General features: G+C 51.2%; 1 protein-coding gene across 11 annotated transcripts in view; it reads left to right on the top strand.

The window, feature by feature from the left end:
* The window catches only part of DCDC2C (doublecortin domain containing 2C), an 87937-nt gene that overhangs the window by 5692 nt on the left and 64224 nt on the right, over positions 1-18021 (top strand). For all 11 annotated transcript variants that reach the window (XM_045055014.1, XM_045055015.1, XM_045055017.1 and 8 more), the window contains exons 2-3: positions 2550-2601; positions 13942-14018. In XM_045055014.1, the coding sequence (XP_044910949.1) occupies positions 2550-2601; positions 13942-14018 (129 nt within the window). The remainder of the gene's footprint in view (positions 1-2549; positions 2602-13941; positions 14019-18021) is intronic.

Here is an 18021-nt window from a genome sequence, read left to right as displayed (position 1 = left end):
TCTGGCGTCATCCGTGTGGCTTCGGGGCTGCGCGTGGATGGGTGCCGTTTGCATGACGATGATCACGGAGTGATGTTTAGACTTCACGGTCTCCACCACTGTTTAGCTCAAGGAATCATGAAATCAACACCCAGATGCGGGTGAATGCAGCTCTGGGAAATATTTTGGCTTGATTTCCGCTGGTATCGGTACGCTGGTGCTGGTTGGAGTTTATATCTTGTAATTACCGAGCCAGTGAGCACTTAAAATTAATTTTCTCCAGCAAATAATCTTCTAACTGTGCCACGGGCAAGTGAACTTCGCGGTGAGACCTGATGACGTATCAGCCATCCTGGGGCTCTTCTAGAAACAATGGCTGCAGAACACTACACTGAAGAGACAAACCCCATCAGATCTAGGTGGATATAAAATCCAATCATTACTCAAGCATCTCTCACATTTTCTGGAGTGAATTAATCTGAGATGAAGAACACGATTTTTTCTTCCATAGAACAAAACGTTATAGGCTACACATTACTTTAAAGACGTCCTGTAAAGCTTAGAACTCATGATTCTTTTTGAGGAGAGAGCCATTTTCACACACACACAAACTGTAAACCAGGGCATTGTGCGTGTGCAGGGGTGTGTGTGCAAGTTTGGGGGAGACCCCGAAGGGTTTGGATTGCCCCAGGAATGGTCTCTCTTTGCCTTATGGGTTTGCAGTTCAGGTCCGAGGCAAAGGCCCTTTCGATAACACTATCGTAGTTTGCCTGCACCCCAACGTTCCTCGTGTCTCCTTGCCACCCATTTGGACGCCGGGGATAGCAGGTGGCAGGAACAGGACGGAGGAGCAGGAACGTGGTCTCAGGGACAGAAGAAGGTTGAACTGGGTTGAAGTGCATCATGGCCTTTCCTTATCTCAGTAGCATCGAGCACATGAAATTAAGCTTGCTGGGGATGGTGTCCTCACCACCGAAAGGGGCTTAGCTCACATGCGGTGTGGCGTCACATCCCGAGTGGTGCTGTGAGAATGTTACGGACGCAGCACTTGCAGATGCCTGGCCTGCCTCTCGTGGCCGGCTTCCTCGTTTCCTTTATTCTCCGGAAGCAGCAAGGAGGGTGCTGCACGCGAACGTCCAGTCTCTACGCCAGGTGCCTGCCCCACCCCCTGCCCACCCCGGGGAAACCCACGCCCCACCAACGCCTTCTCCAAGCGCCCGGCCTGGAGACTCCCGTCCACTGGGTCCCTGAGGAAGTACTTAGCCCCTCTTTCTGTTCTATTTATGCGTCCTTTGGGATGCAGCATGGAAACAAACAGCATTTTACTTCTTTGCTGGATCTTTTGACGCCTTGGTGTTTCCGCATTTATTTTTGCTTTTTGTTTCCATTTACTGATGCAATAAGTTGTCTCGTTTGGGGATTGATGTTCACAATCAAACACGGAATGCGGGGGCTTAAAACCGGAAGAGCTCACGGAAGGGCCGGCGGTGGGGGTGGGGGCCCGAGCGCTGCCTTGTTTAGTTTGGATCACGGTTTTCGAAGATGTGAACTGGCTGGACATTTTGCAATGAGGGAGTTCATGGAATAGTATAGACTTTTAGTTTAATTGGAAAAAAATGGAGGATTTGACTGTTCGGAAGGACTAAGTTTTTAGTCGTCTGCATTGTCGCGTGGAAACTGAGCCCTGGGGCTGCGGGAGGTGTTCACCCTGGACGGGAGGGGTCCTTGCGCCCTGCAGCGCCCCCCTCCCCCCAGATGCTGCCCTGGGCCAGCGTCCTCACTGCCCGTCTGGCCTCTGTGGGCACCTGGCTTGGGACTCTGGGCTCTACTGAATATTTCTTACTTCCTTTTTCCTTCCAGCTGCCAAAGTAGGCAACACTTCTCTGAATCTTGTAAAACTGTCAAAAACAGCAGCAAACTCAAATGTAATTTTTTTTTTAATCAGGAAGAAACCTTGAAAGATACACAATTAAGGTATTTATTGTCATGAAAAAACATCTGTTCTATTTTTGAGGCATATGGAGGGCTCTCCAAAGGCCCCCGAGTGCCAGGAATTGTATTAGCCGGACTCCCACCCGTGCTCTTCTGGTGGCTTTTTCCGGTGTTCACTGTTGGGCAGAATGGGGACACGGATGTAATTCTGTGTGACAGGAGGGGACAGTGCAGGTGGTGATGAGCTGCAAGGGGAGGGGGGACTCCGCTCTGACTCTGGCCAATGTGTGGGACTCTGATGAGCTCATTTCTGGGCCCTTCCGTGACCTGGTAGAAAAGAAAGTGGAATAAATGATGACTCGGGTCCCTTTTTGATTAATAGCATTATAGGAGAGTGCCATTCAGGTGACAGTCTCCCATGGGCCATGCCGACGGCAGCCAGTGGGACACCGTCCGTAATGTCCCACCGTGACACTGCTGTTCTATGTCGACGGAAGACTGTGGCACTCTTGACTTTAGTTTCAAGTTGCTGTGGATTTGCAGGTCCGAGTGCTGAGAAGGAGTCCTCTCTGAAGAGGCTCGCATTTCCCATCTAAATTATTTACTTTCTAATTAGGTCTTTCTTTCTTCTTTTGCAGTTATATTCATATAGTACCCAGGAAACCTGGAAAGATGAGCAAGTTGAAGGAAGTAAGTGTTCGGTGCTAATGACTAACGGTGGGATAAATTGGATGGTCCGGGAAAACTCCGAATGCCACTGTTGAATAATGTCACTTTTAGAAGACTAGCATTTTGTAGGGAATGCCTCTAAAGGCCCGTTGCTCTGGAAACCCGAATCCACTGTGCGGGGCTGTCATACCTGTCGAAGCCCCTAAGTAACTAACTTGACGGAAGTCAGGAAAAATACCCTAAGACCACGGTTAGAAAGATAGTCGTCTGTGACACGCTGTGCAATTATTTACTGAAACTTTTCACTTTTCTTTTGTTACAGGGGATTTGGAAAGATGGGTGTCAGGAAAAGCTATTTTAATTTACATAACGTCGAAGCTAATTATAATGCTCAATTTAAAGATTTGCCCCAAGTTCTCAACATTTTTGTGCTTGATACACATTTGAAAGCTCTGTAGCGTGGAACCTTCTCTCGCTCTGTTCACATCACCTGGTTCTTAGCCAAAAAAAAAAAAAATTCTATTTAATATGTATAAAAGAGATCCAGCTTTTGGGGCACCTGGCTGGCTCAGTCCGTTAAGCGTCGGACCTGAGCTCAGGTCATGATCTCACGGTTCACGGGTTCGAGCCCCGTGTCGAGCTCTGTGCTGGGCTGACAGCTCAGAGTCTGGAGCCGGCTTCGGATTCTGCATCTCCCCCTCTCTCTGCCCCTCCCCTGCTCGTGCTGTGTCTCTTTCATCTCTCAAAAATGAATAAATGTTAAAAAAATAAAAAAAAATAAGAGCTCCACCTTTTAAAATAAGCAACAAAAATTGCTAAGTTTTAAGCAAGATATCCTGGTGATATTTAGACTATAATATGATTTAGAATGTTATATAATATAATATGTAAATATAATAATATATTTACTATATATTATTAGTATATAATATCCATAATATTATATTTCTTATATATCATATATGGTATAAATATGAATCATATATTTAATAATATAATATGTAAAATTTTCTTAAAAAATGGACTTGTCATTTTGTTGGGTATTTCAAAGAGGAGATTTTTGAGATTATTCTCTAAGTGGTGCTTTTGGTATTCTTTTTTTTTTTAATGCTTATTTTTGAGAGAGAGAGAGAGAGCAGGGGAGGGGCAGAGAGAGAGGGAGAGAGAGAATCCCAAGCAGGCTCCGTGTTGCCAGCGCAGAGCCTGATGCAGGGCTCGGTCCCACGAACCGTGAGATCATGACCTGAGATGAGATCGAGAGTTGGGCGCTTCGTCCTGAGCCACCCTGGTGCCTCCGGTTTTGGTATTCTTGTTTTCTCCTCCGTGAACCGGTGTGAGGACCGAATGGTGAAATATGCATAATGTTCCGGAAGAGATCAGGGCTGGCCCTCTTCCTCCACAGTTTAGAGAAGCAGGGTTTAGTGTGCCCTTGAATCTGCAGCCGACTTCCGGTAAAGGACAGCCCTGGAGCTCCAGCACCAGCCTGCAGAGCATTTAGCTGTCTCCTCAGAGTCTGCATTTCAGGGCAGTGCGATGAGTCAGGTCGTACGTCCCCACCTTCTACTGTAAGTTGCCAAGGGCAGGCGGGCAAGTCTCCAATAAGAAACAACTCCAGGGGCGCCTGGCTGGCTCAGTCGGTTGAGTGTCAGACTTCGGCTCAGGTCATGATCTTGCAGTTCGTGGGCTCGAGCCCCGCATCAGGCTCTGGGCTGACAGGTCAGAGCCTGGAGCCTGCTTTCCATTCTGTGTCTCCCTCTCTCTTTGCCCCTTCCCGCTCATGCTCTGTCTCTCAAAAATGAATAAAGTTAAAAAAAAAAAGAAACAATTCCAGCAGTGACTGAATGTCAGGGCCACCTTAGTAAACAGAGTGGGCATGGTGTGTGATTATTCTTAACACCCGGGCACTTGCTTTTCCATCTCCAGGTGGGGCAGACACGGGGAGTAAGCAACGATTCTGAAAAGTTCCCCTCAAGTTCGGTCTACGCGTACCCTGAGTGCATTTCGGCGCTACGATTAGAACGAGCAGTTAGCCCTGGGGGACAGGAAGGCAGCTTCCAGGTTATGTTGTCAGCCCCCTTGCTTTACAGCTGAGGAGGCTTTGATCAGAAACGTTAGGCGAGGTGCCTGATAGCAAGTGCTCTGGAGTGGGGACCTCTGTGTCCTCACACCAATGGGACTGTAGTCGCCCCAAAGAGTTCTGTAATTTTTCTTCAGGAGTATACGCTTTTTCATTAAAAAAAAAAATCTGATTATAAAAAAGTCCTTATTGAGAAAAAATGCCAAGAAGCTGTGCAGATAACTCCATGAAGAGAACGGGGGTCATCCACAATACCCCTCAAAGGTCAGCGCTCTGACTTTGTCATGTCTGTTTCCAGGTGCTTTTTTATGCACACGTAGCAAATAGGTATACACAGAAGCACACACACACACAGTACATGTATACACATGTATACATGTGTACATGTGTACACATATATGTGTATATATGTCTGCAGAATTGGGATCCATCAATGCTCACTATTTTCTAATCTGCTTTTTATTTACTATATTTTGTGACCATTATCTCATTCAGTAAATGGTCTTCTGCAACATGTTTTAATAATTTCATCGTGTGAGTCTATCATAATTATTTAAGCTATTGCTATCGGCAGATCTTTGAGTCATTCTGCTTTGTCATTGTTCTATTTTATTTTATTATTTTATTTTATTTTATTTTATATATTTTTAATGTTTATTTATTTATTTATTTTTAATTTTTTTTTTCAACGTTTATTTTATTTTTTGGGACAGAGAGAGACAGAGCATGAACGGGGGAGGGGCAGAGAGAGAGGGAGACACAGAATTGGAAACAGGCTCCAGGCTCTGAGCCATCAGCCCAGAGCCCGACGCGGGGCTCGAACCCACGGACCGCGAGATCGTGACCTGGCTGAAGTTGGACGCTTAACCGACTGCGCCACCCAGGCGCCCTGATGTTTATTTATTTTTGAGACACAGACAAAGAGAGAGAGAGAGAGACAGATTGTGAGCAGGGGAGGGGCAGAGAGAGAGGGAGACACAGAATCCGAAGCAGGCTCCAGGCTCCGAGCTGTCAGCACAGAGCCCGACGTGGGGCTCGAACCCATGGTCAGATCATGACCTGATCCAAAGTCGGACACTTAACCGACTGAGCCACCCAGGCACCCCGATGGATTTTCAAATATTAACTCAACCTTGCATTCCTGGGACAAATCTCCCTCATGAAATTTTGTCCTTTTTCTTTATTGTTGGATTTTATTTGCTAAAATTTTGTTTGGAATTTCTGCAACTATGTTCGTGGAGGGATGTTGGTCTGTAGTTTTTTAAATCCTTGCAATGTTTTTCTCCGGTTTTGGTGTCGTTTCTTCCTTAAGTGTTTGGTAGAATTTACCAGTGGAGCCAGCTGGGCCAGGAGTTGTCTTTGTGGGAAGGTTTTTAACTACAAATCCAACTGCCTGAGGTGATAGAGGGCTCCTCAGATTATCTATTTCTTGAGTAAACTTTGCTAGCCTGTGTCTTTGAAATGTCCGTTTAATTTGTCCACTGGCATGAAGTTGTTCTCTTATCCAACTAATGTCTGTGGCCTCTGGTGATGTGACCTCCCTCATTCCTGCCATTCCTGGTCATTTGTGTCTCCGCCGTATTTTCTTGCCAAGTCTGTTCAGTTTTATCAACCTGATCAATCTTCTCAAAGAACCAACTTCTGGTTTCATTGTGTTTCTCGATTTCTTTGTTCTGTTTTCTATTTCGTGCATTCTGCTTTTTTTTAAAATTTTTTTTTAATGTTTATTTATTTTTGAGACAGAGAGAAACAAAGCATGAATGGGGGAGGGTCAGAGAGAGGGAGACACAGAATCCAAAGCAGGCTCCGGGCTCTGAGCTGTCGGCACAGAGCCTGACGCGGGGCTCGAACTCACAGACTGCGAGATCATGACCTGGGCCGAAGTCGGCCGCTTAACCGACGGGGCCACCCAGGTGCCCCTAGATTCTGCTTTTTTAAAAAAGTTTATTTATTTATTTAAAGAGAGAGTGAGGGAGAGAGAGCGGGAGAGGGCCAGAGAGAGAATCCCAAGCAGGCTCCACGCTGTCAGCACAGAGCCTGACTCAGGGCTCGATCTCATGAACCAGTGAGATCACGACCTGATCCAAAATCGAGAGTCGGACGCTTAACCAACTGAGCCACCCGGGCACCCCTCCTTGATTCTGCTTGGAACTGTATTGTCTTCTGATGTGTAGGGAGACAGGCTTCTATTTGGGGTGACTGTCTCTGCACTCTTGCTTTCTTCCCTTGCTCTTTGGGACATCCTTCTCCTGTGTGCTCCTGAGCGCCTTTCCCTCCCAGGGCACAGTCCTTCATGGGTGGTTTCTGCTGTGTTGTGGCAGGAGGGAGCTGACTTCTTTTCTCCGCCATGTGACACATTTGCATTTTTGTCAGAGACACTCTGGGGACAACATGTTGGCCCCACGATGGAGACTCCGGTCCTGGCGTCAGGCCGATGGGGCGCGGCTGGCTCGGGCACACGCCACGGCCCCGGTGCCATGCTGGCGTGTTCGCCTGCTTCCTTCACCCCCTCTCTGCCGACCTTGCTCGGTGGACCCGCTTTCCCTAGGCTCATCGTGGAGGCTGACGGGGTAACTCCTTCCCTTCCATCCGATAGCGTTTATCAGCAGCTTCCCTATTTCTTTTAACTGCACGGTTTAAACATACAGGCAGAGTTAGTCCCTTCTGACCACACGGATACTGACAAAGTGCACGCGTGCTCGGGAGCACTCACCCTCACCCTGCTTCCGTTCTTTTTTTAAATTTATTTTATTAAAAAAATCTTTTTAAGTTTATTCTTTCTTTCTTTATTAACGTTTATTTATTTTTGAGACAGAGAGAGACAGAGTACTAGCAGGGGAGGGGCAGAGAGAGGGGGAGACACAGAATCCAAAGCGGGCTCCAGGCTCTGAGCCGTCAGCACAGAGCCCGACGCGGGGCTCGAACCCACAAACTGTGAGATCATGACCTGAGTCGAAGTCAGGCTCTTAACCGACTGAGCCACCCAGGCTCCCCAAGTTTATTTATTTTGGGAGAGAGACAGAGACAGCACGAGCAGGGGAGGGGCAGAGAAAGAGAGAATCCAAAGCAGGCTCTGCACTGTCAGATGGAGCCCCATGTGGGGCTTGAACTCCCGAACTGTGAGACCAAGGCCTGAGCTGAAACCAAGACTCAGACACTCAGCCGACTGAGCCCCCCAGGTGTCCCTACTTCCGTTCTTATTTTCCCAGCTTCTGTTTGCACTTTCCCTAATTCTCCACCCTCACAGTTTCACCCTTCTTTCTTCCCTTTCAGTTCTTGTACTCATCTGCCATCGTTTGAGGCTTTGCAGGTAATGTAGGTGGTCAACACCAGGCCAGTAGGAGTGGTTGTTCTCATTGGTTACTATTTAATTTTTACAAAAGGAATGATTGAAGGATGTCCTCTGAATGTCAGGCTCACTCCAAGGACACTGGTTGGCTGATTACTCGCTTTGCGTATTGTCCCCCCCTCCGTTTGAGAAAGAGGCCTGAGGTTTGCTGAGATGGTGATCAGGGGGGTGAGGGAGAGATACTGGTGTACGAGGGGCCGTTGGCAATGCCAACTAGTTTGGGGGAGATAAAGCGTCTTTCACTAGAACAAAAGAAATCGCTAATCCAATAGGATCTGAAATACAAAACCTTGAATGGCATTCGGGAGGAGTAATTACGTGGGAAACACCATTGCTCTTGGTACAAGTAATGTGAAACGAGGTGACGCATTCCCCGCTGCTTAGCAAAATGCCAGGAGGGAGTTAAGACCTCCGTTGATCTTAGTTGCTCTAATGTCTGTCGTTGCGAGGCTCCAAAGTCCCCTCTGTTGTCAGAGGACAAGAGCTCTTGGCTTCTTCTCTGACCACTGCCTTGCTGACTCCACACAACGTCTGGGCCTCAAGCCCCGCGGGCGTCCCGGGGAAGCCGCCGGGGTGATCCGCAGCCCTTCCGCTCACGGCTCCCCATGGCTCAGTTCGGCCTCTGTCGCTGTCGTAGAGGACACGCAGGATGCCAGACGGGGGAACTGCCCCGCCCACGGCGTCTCAGTCGGGAAACCCTCAGTGAGGCCTGGGCAGGCGCCCCTGCGTCCTTCCCAGCTTCCCAGAGGGGGTGACATCTTAACATTTAGACCCTGAGAGAGCTTCATGGACGCATGATATCAGCTAAGTCAATTACAAAACCCCAGTCATGGTTCTTCTTCTTCTTTAATGTAAAAATATCTCAACATTTTCCAAAAAACGGGAAATAAAAATTCATCATCATCACGACCAGGAAGGCCGAAAACCCATCTCCCCAACCATGTGTTGGACACACGTGCCTGACGTCCCCCTCGAGAGTACAATGCAGTGTAACGCAGGGGGAGGGCTGCAAAGGTGCCGAGGGTTTGCCCAGATTTGCCCCATTTCTACAGGTAACGGTGCCGGGGTGGATGAAGGGCGACTTCCCATCGGCCTGGCTCTCCCTCCCGTCCCTTGCACACTGCTCCAGAATGCCTAACCTAGGGAGATTCTTGGCCGTTTTGGGGAAAGAGTGACACTGATTTTTTATTTTTATTTTTTTGACTCAGAGGATCACAGAATGAGAAATGAAGTGACTTCGGAGGTGGTCCAGGATGACCTTTTCCCTAATGAATTACACGAACCATGTGGGGCCCACTGCGCCTTCCGTAGGGTTTCCGTGATCTGTGGCGACTGTGTGTGTGTTTAGCGTCTACTGTCGAGTGGCGTAGGGGCCATCTCTGTTAATTCAGCTTGCACGTTCCAGACCCCAACGAGTGCCGTTCGCTGATTATGAGATCCTCCCTTTACGGCTCCACGACGAGGTCTTTTCTCGGTGCCAGACTCCCTTGAGTCTTTCTGGTTTGAAGTTCTGCACGGTAAAGGCTGGGAGGATGTTCACTGAGGATAGCTGGAGAGGCTCGCTGGGGCGCGAAGACCAAGGACTTCGGAGGCCAACAACAACGACAACCGCCAAAAGCTCTTCACTCATTTCTGGCGTTTTGCTCAGCGCCTCGCGACGCGTCATCTCCTCTGGCGCTGTCCCTCCCGGAAGCGGATCCGCATTCACACACGAGGGTGTGGGCACAGCAGCCTCTTCACGGTGGTGTGAGGAGACGGCGGTGGAACCAGGGCTGGGATCGCGGACGACGCGGACGCAGGCTCCCAAGTGCCACGCCGGTATAGGTTCCAATTCCCAATGGGCTAAAATCGACCATAAGGTATTTTTGATGGCCTGTCATGGCCAGGACACTTAGTGACAGTGTGTCCTTGTGGAGATTGCATAGTGGCTCTGATTGGTCACCATGTGGGTATTTTGCCCGGTTGTTTTGAGGACTGGGCACGAATGTAGTGTGACGCAGAGCAGGCGTTCAGTAACCCACAGCTGCCACTCGGGGAAACACAGCTGTGGTTACCTCGGGGGTCTTCCGGCATTGCTGCGGATTTGGTTTAATTACCTCGGACTGTTGGTTACGGAGCCCGAAAGCCCACTGAGCCCCTCAGCCTCTCGGCAGGTGAGCGAGACACCATGTCGGAACCTGTCGTCCCCGTCGGGCAGTGACAGAAAGCCACGTGTGCTTTCTTAGGAGATCACGTGAAATGCAGGAAAAAAAAAATCCAGAATCATGTATTTAATTGCTGGGGTTATTTAATTAGGCAGGTGACAGCAGGGTTAATGAATCATTAACACGTAAAAAAAAGCCATTAGCTCACTGTTTCCATAATTTTATGCCATCAGCCAGAAAGCTGTTTCTTAGGGTAGTTGTACCTTCATAGAATTTTGCAGGGAATAATTTCTGTTGTTGTGTTATAAACCAGGTCAGTAAATTCGTGGCATTGCTGATACGGCTTTGGTTTTTTGGCTAGCGGTATGCAGGCGTGTATAATTTCCTATATAGAAAGTAGTTTTGTATGTCACGTGACAAGAGGGTGACAGTGGACGGACGTGTGCGTTACCACAATCTCCAGTGACCTCACTTTTCCCAGGATTCCTCCCGGAGTATCAGAGCTGTTTATCACCTGCCACCGAAGCGTTTATCGTTTATTCATCCGTCATTCGTTCCTCCATATTCACGGCTTCTCAAACTCCTGCGGTGGGCAGCTCATTGTTCAGGCAGTGGGGTCCCTGGTGGAACATGACGACCGAGGTCCCTGCTCTCAGGAGGCTTTGATTCTATGAGGAGGAACCAATAATAAGTAAATGAATAAACACAAAACTATCAGACGGTGTTACATGCTACGATGGCCATATTGGTCGGGGAGGGTCGCTGAGGAACTGCTTCTGAGTTGACTTCTTAATGCAAGAAAGGGCAAGCTGTGCTAAGACCCGGGAGAACGTTCCAGGCCCCAGGTCTAGTGCAGGAACGAGCTTGATGTTTGGAAGAAGGCAAACGCGGGCTGTGGCGTGGGGAGGAAGGGAGGGGTGGGGTTGTCGTGTGTCTGCCGCTGTTTCCTCCACTGGGGTTCTAAGCCAGGGGGCAGCCCATCGCGACGGGTGATTACCAGGACCGCGGCTCCTTGGGGGGAAGGGACTGTGGGGGCCGGGGGGCGAGCTGCGGAGACATGGGGCCGCGGGGCCAGTGTGGCAGCGGTGGGGGCAGCAAGAAGTGAACGCGTCCGGGGATACGGTTTTGAGGCAGAATTGAGAGATGCGGGGTGTAAGGGAGGAGACGACACAGTGGTGTCCCCAGATCTTGTGGTTAAACACATGGGTCTGTGCTGGCACCGGTTCCTGAGACCGGGAAGTCTGGGGACGGTCAGCGGGCTGTGGGAACAGTTGGCGATTCTATCCGGGCCGTGATGAGACTGAGATGCTGGATGGTCTGTGGTCTGTCCCTCTCCATTCTCTCCCCACCTCCGTCTCTCTGCGTCTCTGCGTCTCTGTGTGTGTTGGGAGACTCATGTTTATTGGATTGACTATTTATCCCTGTGTGGCAGGTACGGCATTGTGCCTTTTATAAAACGTTCTCTCCCCCAAACCCTGCGAGGTGTATGGTCCCCGCTGCAGGCGTTCATAGATGGCAGCTCAGAGGTGAGACGGTCCCGGCAAAGTCACGGACAGTGAGCGCTGGGAGGTGAGCCCTGGTCTGTCCGAGTCCAAAGCCACCGGGCTGCCTCCCAGCTTCGCTCTGCTGTCCCGGTGCCTCTCGGCCAGTTGTCCCCTGCGTCTAATGGTGCCTCAGGCCCTCAGCAGGACGCCGAAGGGGCTCTCCACCGCTCAGTCCCAGTCCTCCTGACCCTTCTCCACCTGCCCCACGTGGACGCTGCCTCCTCGTCTCCTTCAGAAGACCCGGAACAGCACATTTTCCTCTCCTCGTCTAAAAAATAGTGCTGGGGAGACCATGGGATGCCCAAACCTTGTCACCCGTGTTAAGGGTACGTGCAGCTCACTCTTACACCCCAGGGTGAACCCCGGGTACGCGGGTCGGTGTTATTCTTGGCGAAGGAACTTTATAGATACTTTCACTCACTGGGGTGATTCAGTAGAGCTGTGCTAACCTCACAGGTTGGGCTGTCTCTGTGTGTAAATGAGCTGGGCACCATGGCGGGGGCAGCGAGTGGAGGGGGACCGGACATCCAGACAGGTCAGGCCGGGAGGCCCAACTGGGGGCCCTGGGGGACACCCTCTACTGCTGTGCCCGCTGTGCTGGAGCAGGTGTGACGAGAGTCTAGGTAGGCCCTGAATGCCGAGTCTCACTCAGCGGCGGAGCCTCTAGAGGTGGGAGGGGCTGGTGTCTCGGGGAGGAGCCTCTAGAGGTGGGAGGGGCTGGTGTCTCAGGGGCGGAGCCTCTAGAGGTGGGAGGGGCTGGTGTCTCAGGGGCGGAGCCTCTAGAGGTGGGAGGGGCTGGTGTCTCAGGGGCGGAGCCTCTAGAGGTGGGAGGGGCTGGTGTCTCAGGGGCGGAGCCTCTAGAGGTGGGAGGGGCTGGTGTCTCAGGGGTGGAACCTCTAGAGGTGGGAGGGGCTGGTGTCTCGGGCGGAGCCTCTAGAGGTGGGAGGGGCTGGTGTCTCAGGGGCGGAGCCTCTAGAGGTAGGAGGGGCTGGTGTCTCAGGGGCGGAGCCTCTACAGGTGGGAGGGGCTGTGTCTCAGGGGTGGAGTCTCTAGAGGTAGGAGGGGCTGGTGTCAGAGGGACAGAGCCTCTAGAGGTGGGAGGGGCTGGTGTCTCAGGGACAGAGCCTGTAGAGGTGGGAGGGGCTGGTGTCTCAGGGGCGGAGTCTCTAGAGGTAGGAGGGGCTGGTGTCAGAGAGACAGAGCCTCTAGAGGTGGGAGGGGCTGGTGTCTCAGGGGCGGAGTCTCTACAGGTGGGAGGGGCTGGTGTCTCAGGGGCAGAGTCTCTACAGGTTGGGGGGGCTGGCGTCTCAGGGACAGAGCCTCTAGAGGTGGGAGGGGCTGGTGTCTCAGGGGCAGAGCCTCTACAGGTGGGAGGGGCTGGTATCTCGGGGTGGAGCCTCTATAGGTGGGAGGGGCTGGTGTCTCAGGGGCGGAGTCTCTACAGGTGGGAGGGGCTGGTGTCTCAGGGGCAGAGCCTGTAGAGGTGGGACAGACAAGGAACGTAGCGGGGGAGCGACTTTCAGAGGAGGTCACCGTGATGGAGGGGCCTCGAGACTGTGTGGGGCCGTGGCCTTGATCTCGCCCCACCCAGGCTGTCAATGATGACAGTAGGACCCCCAGCAGAGGGATTTTGCCTGCCCGTGGCTCAGACATCCTTCTCCTCCCCGCTCTCGGGGCCCCGGGGGGTGTGAGGTTGAAGCTGACCAGGCCCCGGGGGGGCTCAGCCCCCAGGTTGGAGTCACAGGAAAGAGAAGGGTCCGGGGAGCAGGGGGGGGTGTTGTCCCCTGCCACGGGACGTCCTAGCTGGAACCCCACGGGCTGACTTAGGGGCCACACGCCCGTTCTTGGGGCCGCAGTCTGGCCCAGCCGGGCGCCTGGGGAGCACATCACGGGAGCTTGCTGGTCGAGCTGCTGGCCTGTCCTCAGCACAACGGCCCGGTCTGTGTCTCTGGACTTCTGTGACCTCCCGGCCGCCGTGCTCCGCGCCCTCGCACCCGACCTTCCGGCCTCGGAACTCACAGCCCTCTCGCCCCGTCCCCATGAGGTCACCTGCCCTGCGTCTGGGAGTCCCGGCCCCTCACAGCAGGGAGTCTGCTCCCCCGGAGTCCTTCCTGGGTCCTCCCCTGTGCTCCCTTAGCAAGGCCTCCCGCCCCCCTGCGCTGCTGTTTTGGGGGCGGTGCTGGGCAAACCGTATTTAGCAAGTGGTTGTCTGAACCGAGTCCCGAGGCTTGCCTTTTCTTTTTGCAGATCAAACCGGTGGTACATTGTGACCTGAATGTGCCTTCCAGGTGGCAAACCTTCCAGCGAACGTCCAGGCTCGTCAAGTGAGTAAGGCCTCGCGGGCGACAGATCACTATTTGCTGTGGCTCCTTAAAGATAAAGTTCCAGTTAGACTCGCCGTCACCCCCTCTCCCCTCCTCTCCTCCCTCCTCCCTTCCTCCCCCTCCCCCTCCTCCTCTCTTTTCTCCTCCTCCTCCTCCTCCCCTCCTCTTCCCCTTCTCCCCTCCCCGCCTCTTCCCTCCTCCCCTCCTCCTCCCCCCTCCCCCCCTCCTCCTGTGCTCCTCTCCTCCCTTCTCCTTCTCTCTCTCCGACAGGGACACCTGTATGATTCAGCCTTTCAGGTGCCGTGTATCCTTTCTTCTCTTTGAACCTTGATTTTGGGAATCAATCCAGTTGCCAGGCTGTTGAACAGTTTACTTGGGGCTGGAAGGGCGAGGGCCTCACACACAGAATTTAGTCTTAGGCTTTTCACTTTTTAAAAAACATCTAGCAGTTGTCGCTGCTGGACGGGGAAAGGACACTTTACAAGTTATTTTCCCACCACGAGCAAAGACCTGTAGGGTCACCACACTTCCCGCTCAAGCGTTGGTGCAGGACTGGAGTGTGGCCCTGGGAGCCACAGCCGGTGCTATAGCTGTAGAGGTGCCCGGGGCAGTACGTCCGGGCTGATGGAGACAGCTTTGTGGGCCAGTCTGCCTTACGTTCTGGGGCTGTAGAAACAACACGCTGGATTCAAACCATCGTGGGTTCAAATCCGGATTTTCATCTCATCGTCTTTGTGGAGGTCACATACCTCATCTTTCTGAACTGGCTTCCTGACATTACCCCCCACCCCCAGGGGTGGTGAGGGCCCCCCGGTGACACCTCCAGGGGTGGTGAGAGCCTCCAAGTGACAGCTCCAGGATACCCGTCCAAGGCTGGTCGTGGAGCAGAGACTCTCCAAATCCTTCTTATATTGGGAGGTTTTAATACTTTACAGGTTGAAATCTCTGACGTGAGTGAGATCGCGCCCTCCTCTCACCACGTTCTGCTCCCGGTGGACAGAATGTCAGTGGGCTTCGCAGAGGCGTGGGCTCACCGTGTCTGAGGGTCACTAGCGGGCGTCCCCCACACTCCTGACCAGGTGCCCTTCATGCTCCTGCCCCCCAGCGAAGGGCTAGGGGCCCCTGGGTGCAAACCCCCCGTTAGACTCGTCGGAGCCCAGCCTGGGAAGCAGAAGGACGCAGGAAACACACCCTGTTTATTGGCCAAACGTGGCCCCTCCCCGTCCCCTCAGAACCTCGACAACCACGTCTGTAAAATACGTCCCCTTACGTGTCTGCAAGGCGCAGTCTTCAGTGGTGGGGTCTTTCCCTGCACCTTCTACAAATCTGAGAGCTGCTTGGATATGACGGGAGGCACAGCACTTCCAAATTTTGTGAAGGGCAGCTCTTTCTGAAGAATGTATACAAATCTCACGGTCCTTCCTGGCAAAGAACCTATGTTGTTTTGTTTTGTTTTTTGTTTTTTTTTGCATGAGCCAAGACATCAGTGATTCTCACTTATTTTGACAGACAAGTTTTGTCTGTTACAGACCATTACCCCCGGCAGCTTGTGCCTCGTCCTTCATATTGGTGTGCTAGAAATTCCACTAGATGGACCCAAATATCCATTCAAACGCAGTGTCTTTTCTACAAAGACCTGATCATGTTTGCTTGGAGACCTTGTAACTGCAAAAACAGGCAAACAAAACAGTTGCGATGGGTTCCGGAGGCTTCGATGTTAAAGGGAGAAAGTGGTTTCTCCCTTCCTCACAGATGGAGGGGGGGGCCGGGGTGCTGGGGGGTCACGGCTGAGTTTGGACCCGGAGCCCGGCGCTCCCCTGCCTGCCTGGGTCTCCGCAGAACGGAGCTGGTGAGGCCACGTGGGTTTGAAGTGTGGAGGCTGAGGCGCGGATTTATGTCCTGCTTCTGCGCTAAGCAAGCTGTGACATGACAGGTGTTGTGATGGCGGATCATCGTCACCTAAGATCCGCTCCTAGATCTATGTGCTATTTCCTGTTTAAACAAAATTGAAAATATTTCCTATTTTAAAAACTCGAGGGGCACCTGGGGGGCTCAGTCGGTTAAGCGTCTGATTCTTGATCTCAGCTCAGGTCATGATCTTGTGCTTTGTGAGTTCGAGCCCCGCATCGGGCTCCACACTGCCAGTGCAGGCCCTGCTTGGGATTCTCTCTCTCCCTCTCTCTTTGCCCTGCCCCCACTTGCTCTCTCTCTCTCAAAAAAAAAAAATCTTAAGGAATTTAAAATATGTCCTACTTGAAATATTTAAAATATTTCCTATTAGGGACTCCTGGGTGGCTCCGTCGGTTAAGCGTCCGACTTTGGCTTAGGTCATGACCTCGTGGTTCGTGGGTTCGAGCCCCATGTTGGCTCTGTGCTGACAGCTTGGAGACTGGAACCTGTTTCGGATTCTGTGTCTCGCTCTCTCCCTGCCCCTCCCCCACTCACACTCTGTCCCTCTCTCTCTCTCTCTCAAACATAAACATCAAAAAAATTAAAAATATTTCCTATTACGCACCAATGAGCACATTATGAGGTGTGTTGAGTAGTAGGTTTATGCCTTTAACTTCTTCTCTTATTTCAAAGTTTTTTAAAAAATGTAACTATCTTTTTGTGGCCCGAAAAATCTGTGCCCATGGCCATATATAGCTCTAAAAGTTCTATGTTCAAAGTGAGTGCCCCCCCCACCCCCCCGCCTTGTATCCTCGTAAGACAGGCTGGGAGATCCAGGCTTCGGCAAGCATATGTATCCTACAGATACCTCTGTGTATCCTCCTTTTTCTCCCCACACGATGCATCTTGGAGGCGGTTCCATAGGAGCCCATGTGGATAAGCTGTGCTTTAAAACAATGGCTACACAACATTCCAAATTTCAGACGTTCCCTCATCTAACCATGCCTGGCTTTTGCCCAGTGCTCAGGGGCTCCTGCCTGTCCGTCGCCTCTCCATGGCAGACTCTCCCCGGAAACCGTTCTTGGGCACTTAGGTGGGGGCGGTCATCTGTCGGGGTGGCGGATGGACCGTCTGATCCGTGAAACCAGGCAAAGCAAGGGGTCTAGCTCATTCTTCAGTTTGAGAGATGTGTTCCATCCCGCATGCCCTCTGAACTTGTAATTTCCTGATCTTTAAGTTGGAAATAACACTTACTTCCCTTCCTTGTCTTTAAAAATTACATTCTTATTATAAATAAATGTGGGAACTTACAAGAGTGTGAAGAATAAAATAAACGTCCCTTATCTCACTCCTCGGACAACCGCCACTGGCCCGAAGAACGCTTACCTTCAGTGTTCTCTTTGTGCCTTCTGTTGTGTTTTTTACAGCATCCGTTATAGTTGACCATTTCCCCCCGTAAATGCAAATCCTGCATAAACAATTTTAAACTGCTGCACAATTTATTATCGTATGGCCGTGCGACGATTTACGTAACATTCCTGGGTACCTGGACATGCAGGTTGGTTTTATATTTTCGATTCTATACATAATCCTATGGGAAACATCTTTGCATGTAAATCTGTTTCGTTTCCATGGGCTGGATTTCACAAAGTGGGAAGAATGGGTCAATAGTTATTGATCACAGACGTCTCATCAGTCTGTGTTACTCTCTCGCCCCCGAGGAAGACTGTGCACACTTTTTGCTGCAGCCACAGTGTATGTGCGTGTGTCTTAGGTCTGCAAGAGATGCCAAAATTTGGGGGGGGGCAGACACAATTCAGTTCATAAGAGTTCCTATTTCCCCACACTCAGGTAAAGAGTGTACGTTAAATATCTTTAAAGATTTAAGCAAAAACACAACATGACCCTGTTTAAACATTTATTTCCTGTATTATTATTAGTGACCCATATTTGGAAAGAATTCTTTTGGCATAAGGAAAACCAATGGATGGAAACATTGTAGCAAATCTATTGTGGGCGTAATATCACATAAATGCATTGTAATAAAACTTGCGCAGAACATTCTTTTCTAGGGTTATTTTGGGGCAATATTTTAAATATGGGAGAAGGGGGT

The sequence above is a fragment of the Felis catus genome, chromosome A3, assembly GCF_018350175.1.
Source record: "Felis catus isolate Fca126 chromosome A3, F.catus_Fca126_mat1.0, whole genome shotgun sequence".
NCBI lineage: Eukaryota > Metazoa > Chordata > Mammalia > Carnivora > Felidae > Felis > Felis catus.
This window is presented reverse-complemented; position numbering and strand designations above follow the sequence as displayed.